The sequence below is a fragment of the Neomonachus schauinslandi genome, chromosome 9, assembly GCF_002201575.2.
Source record: "Neomonachus schauinslandi chromosome 9, ASM220157v2, whole genome shotgun sequence".
NCBI lineage: Eukaryota > Metazoa > Chordata > Mammalia > Carnivora > Phocidae > Neomonachus > Neomonachus schauinslandi.
In genome coordinates this window covers 32924374-32946792 of record NC_058411.1, presented here as the reverse complement: position 1 = coordinate 32946792, position 22419 = coordinate 32924374, and the positions used below count along the sequence as shown (strand labels likewise).

At 48.9% G+C, this 22419-nt stretch overlaps 1 protein-coding gene across 1 annotated transcript; it reads right to left on the bottom strand.

Moving 5' to 3' along the window:
• Positions 1-1927: 1927 nt before the first annotated feature.
• On the bottom strand, positions 1928-20982 carry PLEK2 (pleckstrin 2). The gene is made up of 9 exons (XM_021679514.1): positions 20868-20982; positions 11556-11720; positions 7512-7693; positions 6245-6336; positions 5780-5967; positions 5445-5546; positions 4217-4300; positions 3154-3232; positions 1928-2460 (listed from the first exon to the last, which is right to left on the bottom strand). The coding sequence occupies exons 1-9, from the start codon at positions 20907-20909 to the stop codon at positions 2333-2335; spliced, it is 1062 nt and encodes a 353-aa protein (XP_021535189.1). The 5' UTR covers positions 20910-20982; the 3' UTR covers positions 1928-2332.
• Between the last annotated feature and the right edge of the window lie 1437 nt (positions 20983-22419).

Sequence of the window (22419 nt, the reverse complement as noted above, 5' to 3'; positions counted from 1 at the left end):
AGCCTCTACTAGCTTTTTAAATCCACAAGTATAACCTCATGTGACTATTGCCACGAGGTAGCCATGATTGCTAGTACATGCCATACTGGGAATATTTAGACGAGGATTTAGGTGTACTCAAAATTGGCACATGATTTTCATTTTGGTCTTTCTGAGGAGTCAGAAAACAAGTCTATAAAGCTTGTGGCATCAAGAATGTCCTCAATATATAACAGGTGCTCCTTAAATGTTTGTTGTAGGCAGGGGAATTGAATTGAACTTCCACTTTGTTTCCTGAATTTTTTACACTTCAAGGCATAACTGTTGAGAAATACTGGTGACCTCCATGGTGAGTGATTTTTATCCCATGCAAGCCTTTTGCTCAGTTCCACAACAGTTTTGCAAAATTTATGACCCTTCCCAGAGAAAAGATTAATACCTCACTGACACTATGAAGGAGAGACCTAATTAAACTTAAAGCATACATACCTGCTGACCTAAAAATATCACTTTCAAATATGAGGACAGGCTACACACCCAGCTCCAAGTAACCTGAGGAACAGATTGACAAAGACAACTGACCAGTTTATCCAAATCTCGGATCACCATACAAAGACTTTTCATTAAAAATTGACAATTTCATCTCCCCATTCTGCCTGTGCGTTAAAGCGGTTATCAACTCATACAGTTGAAAATCAGCAATAGTTCAGGTCTCGTTTAATCGTAACTGAAAGTCAAAAGTAGCTGAGAAAAAAATGGGAACATTTTCATTTGCTGTGTTTTATAGCAAAACAAGACAACCAGTATGTACATGGGTAATACTCATTTAGTGAGAACCTACAGAGACACGCTAGGCATTGCGGTTATTACTCAGCTGCCATCCTTTCAAACACTCTTGACCTAGTACTTTTGTGTGAAGAACCATTAAATTAAAATGGTTTGGGATTTTTTAAAAATCCAAGTACTAGTACTTTGGCAAGAGTTGCCTCAAGGTGATGGCCATCTACTTTTTCAACACACAAAGATTCTGATAGCCCTATACAGAACAGGGTGCAGTTGTGCCAATTTGGGAGTCAAGCCATCACACCAAATGCAGTTTAATTTAGATAAACACCTGTTGATATTCAAAGAGCAATAAAGAAGTAATTCCAGGGACATTAGACCTTGGTGAAATGCCAAATGGAAAATGGTGCTTTAAAAGGCAGTCTCTTACAATGTAAGGAATAAAATAAAACCTCATTAGCTTGGAATTCCTGATCGTGCAGGTCAGGTATTCTAGACAAGATTAAGAGGAGACAGTTCACACTATTTAAAAGGAAAATTTTTTCCTTAAGCACTTTGGAAGTATCTACTCCCCATAAATGTAAGTTACATATCTATTCATTAAAGGAAGTCAAAGCACTTGTACTTGGCAAGAATGCTGGCAGTAGCTTGTGCCAGATTACTGTATAAACTTGAAAGTAATAAAAATGTTTTTAAAGATATTGTATGATACAGACTTTTCACTACTTCAGATTAACCTCCCAACTGGTGAAGCTTCTTGGTACCTATGTCTCAGTTAATGTTCACTTTAAAACCAAAATCTCATTCCCTAATTATTTTACCGTTTACATCTTTCTCTGTCCTTTAGCCACTCCTGCTGTGCGTCTCTTTCTGAATTGCCATTTTTCATAGAAATGCTGTAGTTTTACTCTTTGTTGTATGTGTGACTAATCTCCAACTGAGTCCATGATTTCGGTAGTGTATACTTATGCAGGCTTATTTTTCAAAGCAAAACAATGTTCACAATTTTGCCACTATCCCCATTTTAATATGAAGCATGTCTTAGTGACAGATCACTTGAGATGTTTTCATAATCTTCCATAATAATTTGAATAGCCTCAAGCATGAAAAACCTTTGAAAACTATAAAAACTTCACACAGGAATTCTAATAGCTAGAAATGTGTCAGTTTTTATTAATTCCAGAGAAGGAGTTAGTTTTTGACAGCATTTCAGAGAAAGCCAACATGAGACTAGTGTTTTATTTAGTATTACAATATGGCTAGTTAGTGTTACAACAGGGAAACCTACTTTGGTGCCGGAGGAATGGCTAGCTGTGAGGATGGGTGAAAGTCAAGATGCTGACGCCTAACGGCGGTCCTAGCATTTCCAGGCTGTTAACAGGAAGGTGGGGAAGGAAATAGCACCACTGCCGATCGTGAGCGAAGGAACTCCAGTCTCACTGCAAAGCCGTACAAAATATCCAAAGAAGCTAAAAGTCTTAAGACACTCTCATTCTGCAGGAAATCCTGTCTGTACCATCTGGTAGGAGGGAGGAATCCTATCTTGTTCCTTTGGGAACACATTTCCTTGTCACGTTAGCTTTTTGATAGCTTCAATCCACTCCGTTCGCTCAGCCTTGCTGCTGGCCTGGATATAATAGTGTGTGTCATCCTTGGTAATCACTTTGAAGAGATTCCCCTGGACATTCCCTTTAACCCCTAGACAGAAGAAAAATTTGTGAGTATCTGTGTCTGCTTTCAGCTAGAAGTCAAACTGAGCTACAAACAAAAATACAAAGTATTTCTTAAATACCAATGTATGTGGTTAGGGAATCCCACCAGATGCCCACTTTCCTCTTTTCCTCCTTTCCACTCCCCATCCCTCTGCTGTGCCCTCTTGGCCTGCTGCCTACACTAACCACAGATCTACAGTTCCATTCACGTCCAAGAACCCAGAATGTTTATGTTAAAAGTAGGCACAGATTTGGGACTTGACTTTAACTTGTTTAGCTTCTTTGAACCTCAGTTTCCACATCCATAAAATGGGAATACTGTCTTAGCTGGCTATTGTGAAATTAGTGTGCTAATAGATACTAACGTGTGTTGCTAACCCTTAAACACTGTGTAGGCTGCTATTCTTAGGTGGAAGCTTATCTGCCAGTAAGCACAGAAACTGAGGGGAAAGGATACCAGAGACAAGGATTATTTCGTTGCATTGTTAAAACACTGAGAAGACCCCACACGCCCTTTTTCCTCATTCTGAAATTGGCTCTAAAACTCGGGCTATTCATCGTCTCACTGAGACCGTCTCACTGAGCCCCCGTCGCTCAGTCCATCGGCAGAGTGCCACTGAGAGAGCGACCGGCGGGGAGCACCCCGAGGCCTGCAGGCCGGCCCGGAGCTGCACCTTACCAGTGGGAACGCCGTTATCCTCCAGAGCAGACACGAGTGAGCCACGAAGAGAAAACCCACCTACTGGCCGGTTCTCCTCCTGCAGCAGAAAGAATTCCTGATGAGGCATAGTGTTAATGCACAAAAGGGAGAAAGGAGTTGCCCTGTTGCCTGAAACCACCCTGAGGCCAGCTGACGAAGTCGGTGAGAGTCATCTGTAATAGATGAGGCCGAATTTGGACATCACATGGCCACGTTACATGCACCATAAGGAAGTCTGCGCTTCGTTTCACTGCCAACAGCCTGCAGGGCCACACTCCTCCCTGGCCCCACGGCCCTCCCTGTCGTCTGCCAGGGTCCCAGAGGGCTCCTTCTCACTCCTTCAGGCGCTCCCCTTAGGGCGGGGATTCTTGACAAGCTTGGTGAGGGAGGAACTGCCCACTCTTCAATATTTCAAAAACTGAATGAAAATCATACATCTACCAAGACAAGGCTGGACAGGCCAGCTCAAAGACCATTTATCTTTGGTTTTGACTGGAATTCAATTAACTCATCATGCAATAATACTTATTTTCTGAAACTCAGAGTAGCAATTCTTTGATCAGTTAGAATCAAATCAATCAATCATAGAATCAAATCATTACTAATCACAATTAGTAAATTATGGCTTAAACAGTACATGATAAAAGAAACTTTCCACAACATCAGTGGGGACAACGGGTTGAGGGGCAGAATTCATGGGATCTCCGCACAGAAAGGGGTGAAGAGGCCTGGGGAGCACCAGTTAGGAGTCTCCTTTAGCCCACCCCACCTTCCCCAGCCCCACAAAGAGCTTTGGAGAAACTAAAAGATGCTTTCCTCTCAGAATAATGGTAACCCTCCACACAGGCAACAGTGTGCTGAGAGAAAGAAATGATCAGACTGCTGAGTGTGGCTTGGATTGTGGGAGGAAAGGCATAGAGCACAGCGGAAGTGAGGGCAGGGACGCTGGGAGGAAGGAAGCAAGTGCCAGCTGCCCGCTGGACTTGGGAGCCAAGTGTCTGAAGCCTCACACCCGGGTGCCAAGTGGACGTGCGGCACTCACTTTGGAAGGGTCATAGTAATGCAGGAAAGCCGGATCCTTCCTCAGAACAAAGCGCCGCACCTTCCAGTTTTTCCTCTTGTGCCCCTAAGGCAAAGAAAGGGTTCAAGGCTCATCTGTGACAGCTCTGTCCCTTCCTCCCACTTCCGTGCATCAAAGCTTGCTACAGTGGACTACTTTCTGGAAGGAGTCTGCTGGAGACCCAAGGATTGCAGTGACGCCGACCTCCCTGCTCAGAGACACTTGAGCAAAAACACTTGTCACAGTTAGTTGAGTTGACAGAACCAAAGAGGGTCAGCACTGAAGGGAAAGGGGAGCATCACCCAGACCCTGGTCAGGGTGTAAAGAGGACAGGGAGGCAGCAGGTGTCCACTGGACCAAGAGCTCACAGGCAAACTGGAACCCGAGGGCACCAGCTTTTAAGTATCAAAAGCAACCCTGCAGCTGCATATGGATATATGCGCACACGTCGGCAGTAAAACCACTTTAACGTTCTGCCTCAGAAAGAGGGAATGACCGCGTCTATGTTAAAATCTAAATGTGTGAGATATTAATGTGTATGACTGTCTTTGGCTTCACCCCCAAGATCACAACGCTTCCTTGGCCCTCCAGCCTGGAGCCTCCGGAGTCCCTCCCACACCATCCTCGCGGTCTGCCAGGCACCGGCTACCCCTGCTCACTAGACTCCCGGGCCTGGGAGGCGGAGCCCCCGGGGGAGAGTCAGCAGCAGTGACCACAGTCAGTTTTTAAACACTGACATGACACCACAGAACGTCACCTTCAACCTACTGAAGTGAATGGACAAAAGACTTATATTTTGTTCAGCAAGTGTACGAGGGAGGCGTGCAGCGTCCACAGAAGGCCGAGAGCCCAGGAAGCATCAGGGAGCCGAAGGCCGGCACGTGCAGAACGCCAGCCGGCAAGCCACGCTCTCGGGGACGGGTGCATGCGGCGGCTAGCGCCGCGGACACGGTTTCTCGGGACTGGGATGGTGACTCGTGTGCGTGTCTCCCCTGAGCCCTGGGACTGTGTGTGTGGGACGCTGTGTGTGTGTGTGTGTGTGAGAGAGAGAGAGAGAGGGGGGGGGGGCATGTCCGTGCCTCTTGATCTGCTCTCTGCGGCTGCCGCTTTAGCAGGTTCTGCTGGTATCGAGCGCCCGCCTCTGGCACTCTGGGCCCTTCCCCCGCTCTGGGGGCCTCTGTCCATCTCCCCCCCTCCGAGGCAGGCGTACCTGCTTGGCCAGATAGCCTTGTTTCACCACTGTGCCACTTAACTCCACAGTGCTGAGACTAATGTCTTCCTTGGAGCTTATCTTCTTCTTGTAGCTCTCAGCCTAGTGGGAAGGAAAGAACGAGGATTCTGTTACCAAAAAAGTCCCCATTCCAGGCTCTGGGGGCTACCACAGGGGAAAGGAAAATCCTCGATACAGAAACCTCACTCCACCTGGGGGGAAAGAGGTCCCCCAACCCTAGGCCTCTCGCCCATGACTGTGCACCCCCAGCCCTCACTCTGTTACCTCCTCCTTCCTCTGCCCCAGTGGCAAGAGGAACTCCCTCCCTAACTTACAAAAGTGTACAGGGCTGTGGAGTCATCCAGGAACTGCTCGGCCAGGTCTCCAGAGCGAATGGCTCCCATGCTTCGGACACCTACCGGCCTCAGGAAGTTCTCCTCCATGAGCATGGAGGCCAGGGTCACGGCCTCCAGACGGTTGGCAGAAAAGCTGTTGGAGATGAGCCAGTCCACCAGGGAGGAGCCTGCATTGGGGCAAGGGCAGCACCAGTCAGACGACAAGCTACAGACTAGCCTCCCTGGGGGTATTTGGCTGTGACCTCATTGACCTTAACCTTCTGGGCAGCCTTGGGCTCTACCCAAGAGCAGACCCAGGGCCACACCCACACGTGGCCATCTCAGACCAGCCCGATGGCCGTAGGCTGCTCTACCCTCAACACAGGAGGGCAAGCATGGCCGAGTCACGGGTCACTGTGGTCCAGTTTCCACCGCCTGCCCCAGCCCCCAAGAGGGGAGGCTCACCTATGAAGGTCTTTTTGTAGGTGCTTCCCTGCTCCATGTTGGGGCTTGGCCGGATTCCACTGCTGCTGTCGTGCATCTTGTCCACGATGCGACTACAGGAAGGCAAAGGAGAGGGGACCCTCATCGCAGCAACACCATGAGGGAGGGGTCAAGGGTATAAAGCAAGGGCAACCGGTGTGATACACGTCACAAAGGTGGCGGGGTATTCCGTGATGCATTGGAACTGGAGAGGTAGGATTTTCAGATGTTTCATTTCTTCTGCTTGTCTAAAGGCTCTAATGGTCCTATATGAGACAGGTATTACTTTTGTAGCAAAATTTAACAGCTGTGACTTTTAATTTTAGAGCAAAAGAACATACAATAATGATTCCCTATGATCTACATAAAATGTGACCTCCAGCTACTTCTCAGAGTCACCTGTCACTTGAGCCCACTCCTGCCCACCTGCTCCTGCCCCCGCCCCGCTCCTGCCCCCCCCCCCACTGCTCCTGCCCCCCGCGCTGCTCCCCCACCCCCCGCGGCTCACCATGGTCTAACAGCACCCTTGCTGCACAATCAAGATTTCAGCGCAGCATGGAGCTCTCTGCAAGCCCAGAAAAGGACTGGTCATGTGTCTTTGATGGGCACAACAGTTCTGCTACCTGGGAGTTTCGGGGGCCTTGCCTGCAGAGGTAACCCTCTCCGGGATGGAATTCCTTTCATACTTCCCTACTTCAGAGGGCTGCCTCCACCAATGACCCGCTTTCTGTTCTGTGAAGAGGATTCCTGCCACCCATGGAGGATCTCTTCTCATTTCCTAGCTTCGTCCTTGAGTTGGAAAGCCCCCGAGATGAGATCTGAGGTATTCCCAGTTGCATCTCCTGAGCACCTTGTGCAGCGAAGCACATGCAGTCGGCACTCTCTAACTGCTGCCTGAAGGAATGGCTGGACGAGGAACCTCACAGAGCAAGAATACAGCTGCTACCTGAACACATCGCTCTTGCCAGCAGGCTGCAAACAAGCCCGGGGACGTGGCGAGTGGAGATCCCTGGGGGGCTGTGACGGAGCCCTGGGCACCCTGGCTGAAACTGAGGGAGGGTCTCAAGACACTGAGGGGGGCAAAAGCAGCAGAGGTCCCAAGATGTCAGAGAGGAGCGGGGCAGGTGGGTAGGGCCTAAAGGCCCTGAAGCACCGTGCTGTACTGGACAGGCCTGTGCGGCGACCCCGGGGCCCCCTCCCCGTGTCGCACAGACGTGCAGGGCGAGGGGCGGGGGGGCTAGGCACTCACTGCAGGCTGATGTGAGGGGGCAGCTTGAAGGAGTTTTTCAGGATGTGGAGCTGCTGGACCTTCCCCGGCTGCCCGGCATGAATAGCCCCTGTTATCTCAAAGGCCCAGGCGTCCCTCTCTTCTCGGGAACAGGCCTCCAGGAAGTACTCGGTGGATGTTTGAGTCTTCAGCTTAATGAGGAGCTGCAGGAAGAGACAGCCGGTCAGACCAGCACTCAGAGGCCTAGCGGGCAAGAGAATGGTGGTGGGGCAGCAAAGATGACAGGGCCACAGCAACCTGGGACACACAGGTCCAGCAGCTGCCGAATGCCCAGCCCCTCAGCCACATCCCAGTGTGTGGTCTTCAAAGATCCCCTTGCACACCTCAAGCCACAGGGAGCTCTTGGCCTCCTAAGGTAAGCTTTCCCTCCTGCACAGACTATATAGCGTAGGGACTGCTTCCTGGGCACTTTGCGTCCCTGCTTCTGACTCTGCCTTCGAGAACCACACAGACTAACCTTACCTCCCACGACAGCCCCTGGGCTGAAGTGGGAAATGCACTGGCTTTCAAGTCAGACCGATCTGAATGCAAATCCCAGCTCTGCCACTTAGCTGTGGACGCTTGGGCACAGTAAGGGACCCCACGGGGCCTTTCTTCATCTGTCAAATGGGGATATGAACCCCTACCTCGGAGGCACTGTTCCTTACGCTCCCTTCCGTGCTCGTCTTTAGTCTAAGCATCCCCAGTCTTTCACACACTTCTCATAGGGTACGGTTTAAACTCTTAACCAGCTCATGCTCTGCTACACGTTCTGCAGTTGGTCAACATTCTCAGAAGCTCTGACCCATGGAACGGAACCAGCTGCTCCGGGAAAGCTCTGAGGGATGCAGGGTGCACGGGGCCTGCAGCCCGAGCTCACACTGGCGGCCCGGTAGACTAGCTCCGTGCAGTCAGCCGAGTCCTTCTGAGGTAGGCCGCATCTCCTCCATTCCCTAAATGTGCATTGAGGAGGTTTTTTTGACCATTGTGGGATTTGGATGCTGACCCTATTAAATGTCATCTGAGTGGACTGGGCCTACCACTTCTGTTGTAAAACAGAGGCATTCTTTTTTTTTTTTTTTTTTTAAAGATTTTATTTATTTATTTGACAGAGAGAGCACGTGCACACAAGCAGGGAGAGCGGCAGGCAGAGGGAGAAGCAAACTTCCCGCTGAGCAGGGAGCCCGATGCAGGGCTCGATCCCAGGACCCCGGGATCATGACCTGAGCTGAAGGCAGACACTTAACCAACTGAGCCACTGGGGCAGCCCAGAGGCATTCTTTCATTCCCATTCTGGTTTCCAATGTATTAGCTCCCAACTTGCTTTGCTTGCAAACTTAACATCCCTCCTCTCAACTAACAGCAAAAGCGGTGCTAAGACAAGGCTGGCTCACAGTCCCAAAGAATACCATGAATCTGTTCCTCTGAGTTAACACTGACTCGCTCATCAGCATTGTGGGAGAACAAATTCAACCAGCTCCCCGTACCTGCACTATCAGTGGGCAGTCAACATTTTAATGAAAGAATTTCAGGAGAGACTATAAAATTCCATGTGAAATCCAGGCATACTCTTCTATAGCTTCCCTAATTTAAAATATATATATATACACACACACACATATACACATATATATGCTTTATAACTTGTTCTTAGTGAACCTATGGGCTCCTCTTGACCTCTTCCAGCTCAAGGACTCATGAACCAGGCAGATGACAATCTGGGAATTAACATGAAGCTCACAACTCCAGTTAGCAAATTTAACTTGTGTCCTTTTTTGGAAGTTTTTCCATATCTAGCCAATTCAACCAGCACTTTTGCTGTCTACTGTTCCTTAAAGAGTATTAAGGGGCATTGGGTCAACAAGTTAACCTACAAGTTCTGGGGTGTAATTTATGGAGAACTAGAGCCTTAAATTCACTTAGAAAATTAGGGTTGTTTTCTCTTAAAATCATCTCACTTATCTGTAAATTTGTTTTCTTTCTTAAACATTAATTCAGTGGCTCAGTTGTTGAGCATCTGCCTTTGGCTCGGGTCGTGATCCTGGGGTCCTGGGATCGAGCCCCGCATCGGATTCCCTGCTCGGCGGGGAGCCTGCTTCTCCCTCTCCCACTCCCCCTGCTTGTGTTCCCTCTCTCTCTGTCTCTGTCGGATAGATAAATAAAATCTTAAAAAGAAACAAACAAACAAACATTAATTCAGCAAACATTTGCTAATCGTCTGCTATGTGTCCAGACACCGTGTTTGGTCTTCCGATGCAATAAGGAGGAAGGTGCAGCCCCAGTCTGCCCAGGCTGGGCATTCTCTGGCAGCCCTACCTCCACCCAGCAGAACACTACTTGTCCTTCTTCATCATCAGCCCGTGCAGGTTGGCAGTGGGTAACTGTAAAAGGGCATTTCCTTTTTGCAGCCTCCTAGGCTGGAATGACCCTCACCACCTCCCTCTCCTTTGCCCTCAACATCCAGTCAACCATGTCTTATGGACATTTCATTCATAATGTTTTCTTGTGTTCCCCCTACTTTTTGCCTTATTTCATGCCTCATTATTTTAATAGCTCCCTTTTTTTTCTTGAGAAAGATTCAAAACTACAAAAGAGTACAGTGGTTAACATAACAAATACCAGGAAACCCACCACCCAGAAAGGATGGTCATGAATATTTTCTTATACTTGGGAGGCTTGTCAATCAGTCTAAAAGAGTCAAAGAAGAAAAACATGGTAGGGACGCCTGGGTGGCTCAGTTGTTTAAGTGGCTGCCTTTGGCTCAGGTCATGATCCCAGGGTCCTGGGATTGAGTCCCGCATCAGGCTCCCTGCTCAGCGGGGAGTCTGCTTCTCCCTCTGCCTCTGCTCCCTCCTGCTCGTGCTCTCTCTCCGACAAATAAATAAAATAAAATCTTAAAAAAAAAAAAAACATGGTAATAAAGAAGAAAATGGTGGGGCGCCTGGCTGGCTCAGTTGCTGGAGCATGTAACTCTTGATCTCGGGGTTGTGATTTCGAGCCCCACATAGAGAATACTTAAAAAAATAAAAAAGAAAAAGAAGAAAATGTAAGATCCCTTCTTTATGGATCTAGTAACTTATTAGGAACAGAACGCAGTTCTTCACTTTAGTCCTCCTAAGAGCATTTTTACCCATCCATTCTCTCACTCAGAACCTTCGATGGCTCCCCATTTCCTCCATCTGGCCCCAGCCAATCTCCCATTGCTCCCTGGGTGAACATTCCCCTCTGGCCACACGGGCCATTGTTATCTCCAAATCAATCTCTCCCCTCACTTACACTTTTCCACCTGCCCATAACGTCTGCCTTTCTCCTCTTTCAGATCTTTGCCAAATCTCTATTCCTCCCAATGCTGTACCTGACTCAGCCTCTAATTACATCTTCCTCCTCTTCGGGAATACAGTGTTCTCTACAGCTAATCATGTTTGTGCCAACATTTGGAATTCTGAATGTTTTTCATTTAACCACTTGCTTTCATAATAAGATTAATAATTCAAGGAGAAACAGTCTAACCATTTTCTTCCTTGACTCCTCCAAGCCTAGCAAATTTCTTGGCACATAATGGGCCCTCAAAAACGATTGATTCAGATACCTTTTTGACGGTGGGGTTGAAACTGCACCTGACTTTTGGAACATGCACCCCCTCAGGGGATAAAAGCCACCATATTAAATTTCAAGGTAGCAATAATTGCGTCCATATATGTAGCACGCCTCCTAGTCAACAAAGTGCTTTGACAGACCATCACCTTCTGTCATGATCCTCAACACAGCTATCTCTCATGATCCCCAACATAATCACAGGAGATAGCGAGGTGTCATTATTCCACCCCATTTCATAGATGAGGAACTAAGGCTCAGAGAGGTTCAACTACTTGCCCAAGGTCACACACCTGGTACATAGTGCAGCAGGACTTGAATTTAAGTTTTTCAATGATAACTCAGCTCTTCACCCACATTACTCTCACCAAAGAGGCCAGAGCTGGGAGGGTCTGAGGCAGGGGGAGCCGGGAAGCAGGGGCCTTCACTTACCGGTCGGTTTTCATACTCCAGGCAGGGGCAGGTGATAGTGCAGCCATCCAGGAGGATCCGGCCCTTGGGAGGGGTCACCTTCCGACCCCCCTCAAGCTTGTAGTACAGCAACGTGTTTTGCCGAAGGATGAACCATCGTGCCTTCCAGTTGTGGACAATGTGACCCTGAGGACGGACAGGAGAGCCCAGCAGTGAGGTGGCTGAGGGGACCAAAGAGGGGGACAGCATTATCTGTTTTTAAAAAAACCTCATTTTATTTTTTTAATTTTAAAATAATTTCAATTCAGAGGCACCTGGGTGGCTCAGGCAGTTAAGCGTCTGCCTTCGGCTCAGGTCATGATCTCAGGGTCCTGGGATTGAGACCTGCATCGTGCTCCCTACTCAGTGGAGAGTCTGCTTCTCCCTCTCCCTCTGCCTCCTCCCCACCCTGCTCATGCTCTGTCTCTATTTCTCTCTCTCTCTCTCTCTCTCTAATAAATAAATAAAATCTTTAAAAAAATAAAATAATTTCAATTCAGAGAAAAGCTGAAGAATAGTATTAAAGAACTTTTTTACAGAATCATTTAAGAGTAAACTTTTAACATGATGTTCCATCACTTCTGAATATTTTATTGTGTATCTCCTACAAAAAAGGGGAGGGGAAATATTTCCAACATAACCACGATGCAACCATCAACATCAGGAAATTTCCATTAATATGTTATTTTCATCAATTCCACAACCCCCATCCAAGTTTCACCAATTGCCCCAATAATGTCCTTAATAGCCAAAGGATCCAGTTCAAAAATCATACCTTTTATTTTCATTTTCATGAAAAAAGTGTTATCTGTCTGGATCTCCTTGTCATCTCTTTTGAGTATGTAACAAAGACCTTTGGCATTGACCTTCTAGTTCCCAGTTGGCCTTTTTTGTGATTATAAACCTTGAAAGAAATTGTGAAGTCCCAGAAGAGAGAGTCCTACCACTAGGAGACAGTCATTGCTAACACTTTGTGTTTTCTTATAGTCTTTTTTTCCTCTTCGTTTTTACTTTCTGGTTTTTAAAAAAACCAGGACCATGTTACCTATAGTTTTATTATCTAGTTTTTGTTTTGTTTAGCTTTGCTGAGCATCTTCTCACACCAATATGTTTCTTTAAAACATTTTATTTATTTATTTTTTAAGATTTTATTTATTTGACAGAGAGAGACACAGCAAAAGAGGGAACACAAGTAGGGGGAGCAGGAGAGGGAGAAGCAGGCTTCCCGCGGAGCAGGGAGCCCGATGTGGGGCTCGATCCCAGGACCCGGGGATCATGACCTGAGCCAAAGGCAGATGCTTAGCCGACTGAGACACCCAGGTGCCCCTAAAGAGCCTTTTTCTAAAACAGAGCAACAGATGAGGGAATGTCTACTGAGGAATTAGAAAGGAATGGGTTTAGTACATACTCATTAAAGCCACTTTCCTGGCATATTTCCCAGAGCAGAGCCCAATAAGGACTGGATTCTAACTAAGAGAGATGCACTTTATCTGAATCAGAGACCATTGCCCCCATTCATGCCTTTCCTTACATTTCCTAGCATTTACTTATTTCAGAGTCTCCCTGAGTTCTCACACCTGTGGTATTGGAATAGCTCAGTGTGTACTGAGTGCTGTTAGGGAACCAAAAGGTGTAGAAGGAGTTGACAGAGCGAGCACTGGGCTGTGAATTTTACGTTTTGCTCTTCCCACTGTCCCGTACTTAGGATCGACATGTAACATGACGGTTAACAGAGGTCCTTGACGTGGGTAGACATGTTTAAAGAAACAAAAAAAGATTTGGCTCTGGCTGCTCAGCGGCGGGGGTTCTCTACTGCTCTCCACGTGGCCCAGACTCGGGTCCTCTTTCTAGATGACCCCTACTGAGGGGCTCCTGGAGCAGCATTAGCAGTAAATTGCTGGCTCAAAAGCTTGTGTATGGGGAGAAGGCAATCCTAGTGGATGGAATGGGGGCAGGTGTGAGGTGGAGAAGGCACGAGGGCAAAATAATCTTAAACCTTAAAACATAGGTGTTACGGGCTAAATTACATCCGCCCTCACGCACACACATTCATATATTAAAGCCCTAACTCCCAGTATTGACTGTATGTGGAGATAGGGCTTTAAAGAGGTGATTAGGTTGAAATGAGGCCATTAAGGGGGCCCTAACCCAATCTGCCTGGGGTCCTTATAAGAAAAGGACCCTTAGACACACAGAGAGACAGCGGGGAGGCCTATGCACAGAGGAAAGACCGTGCGAGCACCCAGCACGAAGTCGCCCATCTGTGAGGGGAGGACAGAGGCCTCAGAAGAAGCCAAACCTGCTGACAGCTGGACTCGTACCCTAGCCTCCAAAACTGTGAGAAAACAAATCTCTGTTGAAGCTGTCTTGTCTGTGGTATTTTTGTTCCGGCAGCTCTAGCAAACTAAAACAACAGGGAGAGGAGAAATGGGGCTTAGAGATATCACAGAGAAAACTGTCACCAACAGATGTTGAACAGGACAAACCAATATGGAGATTCTGTACTTTCCTGGACAAAATGCTACATCTCCCAGAATCCCTGGCACGAAGGCAACAGGTGGGTGACCAGGTCGTTGCCACTCTCTGGCACGTGGAACTGATACATATCTGGCAGCAACAGGGGGAAACCGGAATTTTGGGCAAGAACAGTGTTGGAAGAACAGGTTCTTCTGACACCAGTCCCCAGAGCTATCAGGGACAAATGGCAAATAATGTCAGCAGTGATGTTTCCACTAGAAATGTCTGGTGGTGCTGTTGGGTATTTTTGTCTGGGTACATCGTCCCTAGCTATATAGCATCCCAGCCAGGTTCACTGGCCCTCCCAAATATTCCTGAGTTACTTAATAATTAATATTCCTCCATGAAATCCCCTTCTGTTCAGACTCACTAGAGTGGAATGTGTTTATGAGCAACTGCGGATCCTGACAGCAAGGGAGAAAGGTCTGCAGAGAAAGGCTGATGAGAAAGGACTGACTGTGTAAGTAGAAATCCTGAAGCAGCTGGCAACCCTCATAAAAATGTTCAAGTTCTTTGACCCAATAATTCCACTTCCGAGGATGTGTGCTGAGTAAATTGTCTAGGATATGGAAGAGGTTTTATGTGTTGAGACACTTTGAATCATTGCTTATGATAAAATAATGCAAAATATTCTAACTGTGTAACAACACTGTGCCCACTGTGGCCGTAGAGGAGGGATTCCAATCCTAACAGACGGCAGGAAAGGTCACTGGTGGAACCCTCAAGGTCAAACGCAGCAGCCTGAGCCTACCAAGAATCACAGCGCCCATGGTCTTTGACATAGGCAAAGCACTTTTACTTACATTTTTTCATATGATACCTAAAAATAATTCTAGTAGTTATTTTAGAAAATTTCTGAAGGGATACCTCAGGAAAGTTGATGGTTATCATCTCTAAGGACTAAGACTGGATACAGGGCAACAAGAATGAAAACTTATTTTTCAATTTACAGCCTTGAGTACTTTTCCAGTTTTTTTTAAATAATAAGCATGTATTATTTTTGTAATGGAAAATGAATTGAAATTCAAATAGACAAAAATCGGGACGCCTGGGTGGCTCAGTCGGTTAAGCGTCTGCCTTCAGCTCAGGTCATGATCCCAGGGTCCTGGGATCGAGTCCCGCATCAGGCTCCCTGCTCCGCGGGGAGCCTGCTTCTCCCTCTGCCTCTGCCTCTCTCTCTCTATCTCTCATGAATAAATAAATAAAATCTTTAAAAAAAAAAAAAAAAAAAACAAATAGACAAAAATCCTGATGAGATGACTAGGGAAATCATTATCAATTCATTCAACAATCAATGGCTAATGACTACTTCAGCAAGCACTGTGCTAGCAGCAGGGAGACAAAGATGAACAAGATTCTGACCTGAGACAGTGGAAGAGACAGACAGTGATGCCAGCCAGTGTGGTAAGTTCTAGGACAGACGATTGGTGGGGTCCCCCAGGATCCCCACCTCCTGATACTACACCCTTGTATAGTTTCTTCCCACAGTGTACAAGGGTCGCTCTGTGTGACCAAGAGAATATGGCAGAGGGATGATTTGTCAGTTGACATTAGGTTATAAAAGACCCTGTAGCTTCAGTTTTGGGGACTCTCTCTCTCTCTGACCATGTATTCCGGGGAAAGCTAGCTGCCACACATGACCAGCCCCTACAGAGAGGAGAGGAACCCAGGCCACCAATCAGCAGCCGTGTGAGTGAGTTTGCAGTTGGATCCTCCAGTCAGCCAAGCCTCCAGGAGACTGCCACACTGGGCAACGTTTTGGCTGGAACCTCATGAGAGACTTGAATCTTGCAGCTAAGATGTTCCTGAATACGTGCCCCTCAGAAACCACGTGAGATAATAAGTGTTTATTGTCTTAAGATGTTAAGCTTTGGGTTGATTATTACAGAACAACAGAGAAGTAAAACAGGTCACGATGCAAACCCCAAGAAGCAGCTCTGCTGATGGAGGAAGCTCCAAGGAGGCTGAGTGGGCTGAGGAAGGCTCCCGGAAGGGCTGATGTTAGGGCTGAGTCTGGAAGGCTGAGTGGAGTTGGCCAGGTCAGGAAGGCAGGGAAGGGAGAGCTTGAGCCACTTCCACTTGTGAGAAACTCCAAGTGGTTCTATCTGGCTTTGGCTCAGAGGCCTGTGGGCAAAGGACAGGGGAAGTGACGCGGGTCCAGTGGGCTTCAGGTTCCATGCTGCAAAGTTCAATCTTTATACTGTGGCCAGAGGGGAGTCCCTGAAGACTTTTAACTAGAAGGATGACGAAAAGCTTGGGTTCTCATGTTTAGAAGATCACCCTGACCACACTGTGGCAGAAGGGCTGAATGAAGCGGGCCAGACTGCAGCAGGCACCTCAGCTGGAGGCTGCAGTAACATCCACCAAATGGGAAGGAGAGCACGATTACCCCTGGGCTACAGATAAACACGTCATGCTCAGAGGAAATAAGGAACTGGTTCAAAGTCAGCAAGTAAAGGGGGTCAGAGGCCAAAACCACAGTGGTACAGCTGAAAAATATGCCAGGCCTCCTCTAACCGGGCAGTTTCCTCCCTCTCCAGGCTCCTTGTCTGCAAGTAGCTGGCCGGGGCCAGAGGCCCGCTGGACCACAAGCGGCTTAGGGTTCCCAGAACCTCTTTAGGGGGAAGGAGGAGAGTCCATAAGGTAGGACAGCACCTCCACAGTTGGGCTTAAGAGTCATGGAATGTTACAGCTGGAGGGACCCTTTGAAAAAGTCCATAGTGGGCGCCTGGGTGGCTCAGTTGGTTAAGCGACTGCCTTCGGCTCAGGTCATGATCCTGGAGTCCCGGGATCGAGTCCCGCATCGGGCTCCCTGCTCAGTGGGGAGCCTGCTTCTGCCTCTGACCCTCCCCCCTCTCATGTGCTCTCTCTCTCTCGTTGTCTCAAATAAATAAATAAATAAAAATCTTTAAAAAAAGAAAAAGTCCATAGTACTCCCTAACTTTAATGATGAGGAAACTAAGGTCCAGAAAGTTCTTGCCCAAGACCCTACAACCCCAAAGAAGCAGACATGGTACTTATTATGGATTGAATTATGTGCCCCCAAAAGGTATGTTGAATTCTTAACCCCTGGTACCTACAAATGTGATCTCATTTGGAAATGGGGTCTTTGCAGATGTGATCAGGATAAGATGAAGTCATCCTGGATTAGGGTGGCCCTAATACTAACGGTGTCCTTATATGAAGAGGAGAATTTGGACACTGAGACACACAGGGAGAAGATCATCATGTGACCATGGAGGCAGACATTGGTGTGGTGCATCCACAAGCCAGGGAATGCCGTGGATTGCCTGTGTCAGATGATGGCTATATATATATATATATATATAGGTCTCTGCCCCCCATTCCTGGCACAGAGCTCCTGAAACCCTTGCAATTTCCTGGGTGCTAGGAGCATTTTTTGTTCTCATGAGGTGACTCTGGGTAGGCTCCTGGATGAAGGCTGGTCACCATAAAGAACACGCCACAATTAGAAGCTTGATTCTCTTGAGAGGGGAGAAGGGCTGAAAATGGAGTTAATGATCAATCACACCTCTGTGATGAAGACTCCATAAAATCCCAAAAGTATGGGGTTCAGAGACCTTCTGGGTTGGTGCATACATGGAGGTACTGAGACTGGCATGCCCGGAGAGCACACAGAAGCTCCATGCTCCTTCCCGCATACCTTGCCCTACACAGCTTTTCCAACTGCCTGTTCATCTGTATCATTTATCGAAGCCTTTAGTAAACTGGCAAATGTAAGTAAGTGTTTCCCTGAGTTCTGTGAGCCACTGCTGCAAACTAATTGAAATGGTCATTGGAATATCCAAACAATTATCCAAACAATTAGTCCATTTGTCAGAAGCACAAGTGATAACCCAGGCTTGTGACTAGTGTCTGAAGTATGGGTACAGTGGGGTGGGGGTGGTGGGGGGCAGTCCTGGGGGACTGATCCCTTGACCTGTGGGATGTGACGCCATCTCCAGGTAGATAGTGTCAGAACTGAGTTAAAGACATGCCGCTGGTGCCACAGAGAACTGCTTGGTGTGGGGAAAAACCTCCACACATTCGGTAAAAGTAAAGGAGACTCACAGGATAAAGAAACAATAATAGGGAGGAACAAAGTTTTTCCCTATAGGGAGAGGAAAAATCTGGGTTTTTCTTTTACAGCCTGTAAATACCAAAGCAAAAGAGGCAAGGGAGGACTCTCCCCATAGGCTTCAGAGGAAGGATGGCCCTGCCAACACCTTGATTTCAGACTTCTAGCCTGCAGAACTCCTTCTAGATTTTTTTCTTCTATGCCTATTTTTTCCTAATGCCTTGTATATTTTTACTCTTTGGGTTATCATATTATAAGCATTTAAAACATCTGCATAAGCATACTTAGTCATTTATTTGTGGAGACATATAGGTAGTTTCCAGTTTTTTCACTATAAAAATAACACTTTGAGGGTGCTGGATGGCTCAGTCGTTAGGCGTCTGCCTTCGGCTCAGGTCATGATCCCGGGGTCCTGGGATTGAGCCCTGCATGGGGCTCCCTGCTTGGCGGGAAGCCTGCTTCTCCCTCTCCCTCACTTATGTTCCCTCTCTCGCTGTGTCTCTGTCAAATAAATAAATAATCTTAAAAAAAAAAAAAAAACACTTTGTTCATAAAGCTTTAACGGTATTTCCTTGGGTTTGAGTCCGACAAAGGAAATTTTTAGGCCAAAGCGTGTTAATATTGCCATGTCATTTTCTAAGAGTGTCATCGGAGGTTTGAGCCTGCAGCAATGCCTGAAGGGCCTCAGCGTCTTCTTAAAGGAAGAGCAATCTTGCCTGTGCTGATCCCACTTCCTTCCCCCTCACCCTCCTTTAAAGCCAGGCCAAGTGAGTGCCCTGCATTTGCCTGGAGCTTTGCTTCTTTCGTGTCTGGGCGGGAGTGAGAGCCAAATCCATCATGCCCCTGCCCGTCTCCTGCTTCACCCTCACCGGTGATGACTGTACTCTGGGCTTCCAGCTCAGGTCCTGCCCCACCCCCGGGGCTGTAAAGCCTCCTAAATGTACGGAATCCTACGGCCATAGCCCTGCAACTTCTCCAGGGGACACAGAGCTGCTGTTGCCACCCAGGAGGAAAGGGGTTAAGGGGGAGAGAAAGCTGAGATGGATCCGTAGGCGGGAACAGTGAGCAGGGTCCCCCCCGCCCCCCCCCAGAGCCAGGTCCCTCACCTGGAAGGAAAGGGTACAGCTTTCCCTGGCCTCGGGGTCAGCCTCCATACTCCCGTCTTTGGAATGAGCTTTCCCCATGTCAGCCAGGCCCGTGCTGTGGGCTTTGGGGGCTAGCCCTGTTGACTGTCCTCACTTCCCTGTACCCCGGACTCCCTAAACCAGCCACCCAGGACTGGGCAGCCATCCTGAAGAGAACTCATGTCCTTCCTTCCCTGTGGCCTTCCCTGACTCTCATGGAGGCGGTGGCGGGAATCTTGTGAGGTAACCCCAGCGACAGGGGGAGGCCCCTACCAGATAGCCCCAGCTGTCTGGACAATCAACAATGCCCACCAACCCCCCTGCCCAGGTCACACTCTCCCTCTCACCTCAGGAGCTGCAGGAAAGTGGGAGGCTACAGAAGCCCTCCCACAGGTTGTCTCTCTGAGACAAACCGGGAGGGACAGGCTATCGCTCTAACCACCGTGGCTTGGAATTTGGTACCTGCTCCCTGACCCTTGATCCGGCATCAGCCTCCCACTATGCCTTCCTGCTTACAGTTTTGAGCAAACACACCCGCCCTCCTATATCAAATAATGTGCAACACAACATGGCTACATTACCTACTCACCCGAAAGCGATTGGAGACTTCGGGGCTACTCTGGCCTCCACGGGAGGTAATGCCAGGGGGAGCCCCTTCATCCCTGTTCATCCGTCTCCCTCCCAAAGCTATAATCTCAGTAGAAGAGCCAAAAGGCTCATCCCCAGATTTTATGCTCTGCTGTTATGTTAGTACAAACCCTTAGGGTCAACATCAATGTTGAAAGAACTATAAAAAACCGAACCTCCTCTTGCTGCTGCTCTTTGGTTCATTTTCCACCTTGATCTGTGTGTTCTGTGTCTGTCTGGACTCTTGCTAGCTGAGGGAAAGGCCACGTGGGCCGTGGGCAAGGACTGAGGATGGAGGTTGGGTCCCAGTTGTTACTAGTCCTGGGGCTCGGGGCAAGCCATCTCATCTGTCATTCAGTGATAACAACCACCACCCTGCGGTGGACAGATCAAGGCTTGGAGTCAACCTTAGTGGGTCTGCACCTGCTCCATCACCCACGAGCTCCCAGATCCTGAGCAAACTGCTTAATTCACCTCCTTGAACTTTGTTTCTCCTTTGGGGAGAGGGAAGAATGCGGTGCTCCACGTGCGGGGCGGCTGGGGGACTGCGGAACACCGTAAGTGCCTAGCAGCCTGGGCTGCCTCCTTGCCCGGGGGTTACCGTGGAGAGTGCGGGAGATGGTGCACAGATGGGCGCTGCGAGCCCCAGAGCACACCTACGTGAGCAAATTGACAGATGGTCCTCTCCACATCCTAGTAAGTTGTTTTAACTAAGATGTCCGCCTCAGGAGCCGCCCCCGACCCCGTACCACCGGCCAAGCGGGATCTCCTCCTTGCCTGTGCCCCGGCCGCTCCGTTCACCCGAAGCCGCCCCCGGCCCCCGGCCGCCCCCGGCCGCCCCCGGCCCGCCGAGCCCGCTGTCGGGCGCGGGCTGGGGACCCGGCTCCGGGAGCCGCCGCCCGCCGCTGGCCGCCGGGCCAGTGTCCGGAGAGGCTCCGGCGCGCTCACCCTCTTGACGAGGAAGCCCTCCTTGAGCACGCCGTCCTCCATGTCGCCGCGCGCGCCCGCCGGGCCTGCGGGCGCTCCAGGTGCGCTGACCGCGCTGCTCCCGCGCCTCCCGCGCCCGCTGCGCCCAGGAAGCGCCTCCGAAGCGGCGCCTCCCTGGCCCGCGTCCAGAGCCCGAGGCCGCGGGGCCTCCCGGGCAGGAAGTCACGCCAGGTCGGGGTTTCTGACGCGGTTGCCCCCGCGAAGGTGCGCTAGGGTCCGCGGCTAGGCCTCCGGGTACAGAGTGTGCCAGCTCTCAGCGTCCCGCCCTGGCGGAGCCTCCGGGAGCCTTCCCGGCCCCGCGCTCTCCGACCGGGCGGGGTGCCCCATCCAGGTGCCCCCAGCGCGCTCGGCGCCCATCTTCGCCCGCCCCCAGCCTTAACCAGCTGCCTGCCTGGCCCTTGAGTAATATTTACGGAATTAAACGGAGCTGAGGATTTTCAAGAATTCGGAGTCATCCCCGAGCTCAGTGGAAATGCGGGTGGGAGACTGGATGCAGTGGAACCAGGCTAGGAACTTTATCCTGGCCTCTGGTGGGGATACAGAGCAAAGTTCCCATTCGCAAAAAAAGGTCACAGGTTTAAAGAAGCAGGCACAGATTGCCTCCAAAATACACCCTCCCACCCTCCAGCCCCCCTAAAAAAGCTAGAGATGGAGAGATTCCATCATTAGAGGCAAAATTTAAGGGAACGCAAGGAACTCAGTAATCTAGATAAATTATATTTTAACTCAATATTTTTTAAAATAAAAAATGCAAAAAATCCGGGATGAACAAAATACCAAAATTTTAAATGAGGACAAACAATTGGAGCATGAAACAAAAGGAAACATAGTAATACTGATTCTGTTTAGTAATCCATATTCAGCTTGTTCATTGTTTGCACTGTGTGTGAAGGGCCCCCTTAGGACTGTTCACCAGGATGGGGAAAGGCCCCAGAGACCTAGAACGGAAGAAAAGTTTCTGTCAGGAGAAAGTACCCCAGGCTGCCTTTCAGAACCAGCCTGGGGCCAATTCCCAAACCACAAAAGGGCACTCCTGCCCTGGAAATGGCCCCGCTTCAGCCTTCTCACTGACTGACTTCACATCTCCCAGTGAGTCCAAAAGGAATGGGGCTTCCACTCCATTTCAGAATGAACACAGACTCACCTTCTGAAGCCAGGTCTGTAGCGGGTGCTAGGTTTTATTTAATGCACAGCAACTCCATTAAGTGAGTTTATTATCCTTTTTTTTTGTCCCCCAGCAAAAGAAACTGAAACTTAAAAGCAGTTAAATAACTTGGCCAAGGTCACACAAGGTAGGAGTTTAATTATGATGCACTTGCTTCTCAGTTCTTGAGCTGGGAAGAGGAAAGAATCCCATGAGCTCTGAAATCTTGCTGGGCTCAAACCTAGGACATGTGAGGATAGAATAGGAAATTCCAATCCTCTTTGGCTCCAGGTATGGTCTGTTCATCTCCTGCATACATAACCTGCTTCCTGTCCTGGGGAAGCCCCTGGTCCAGCCCACCCCAAGTCT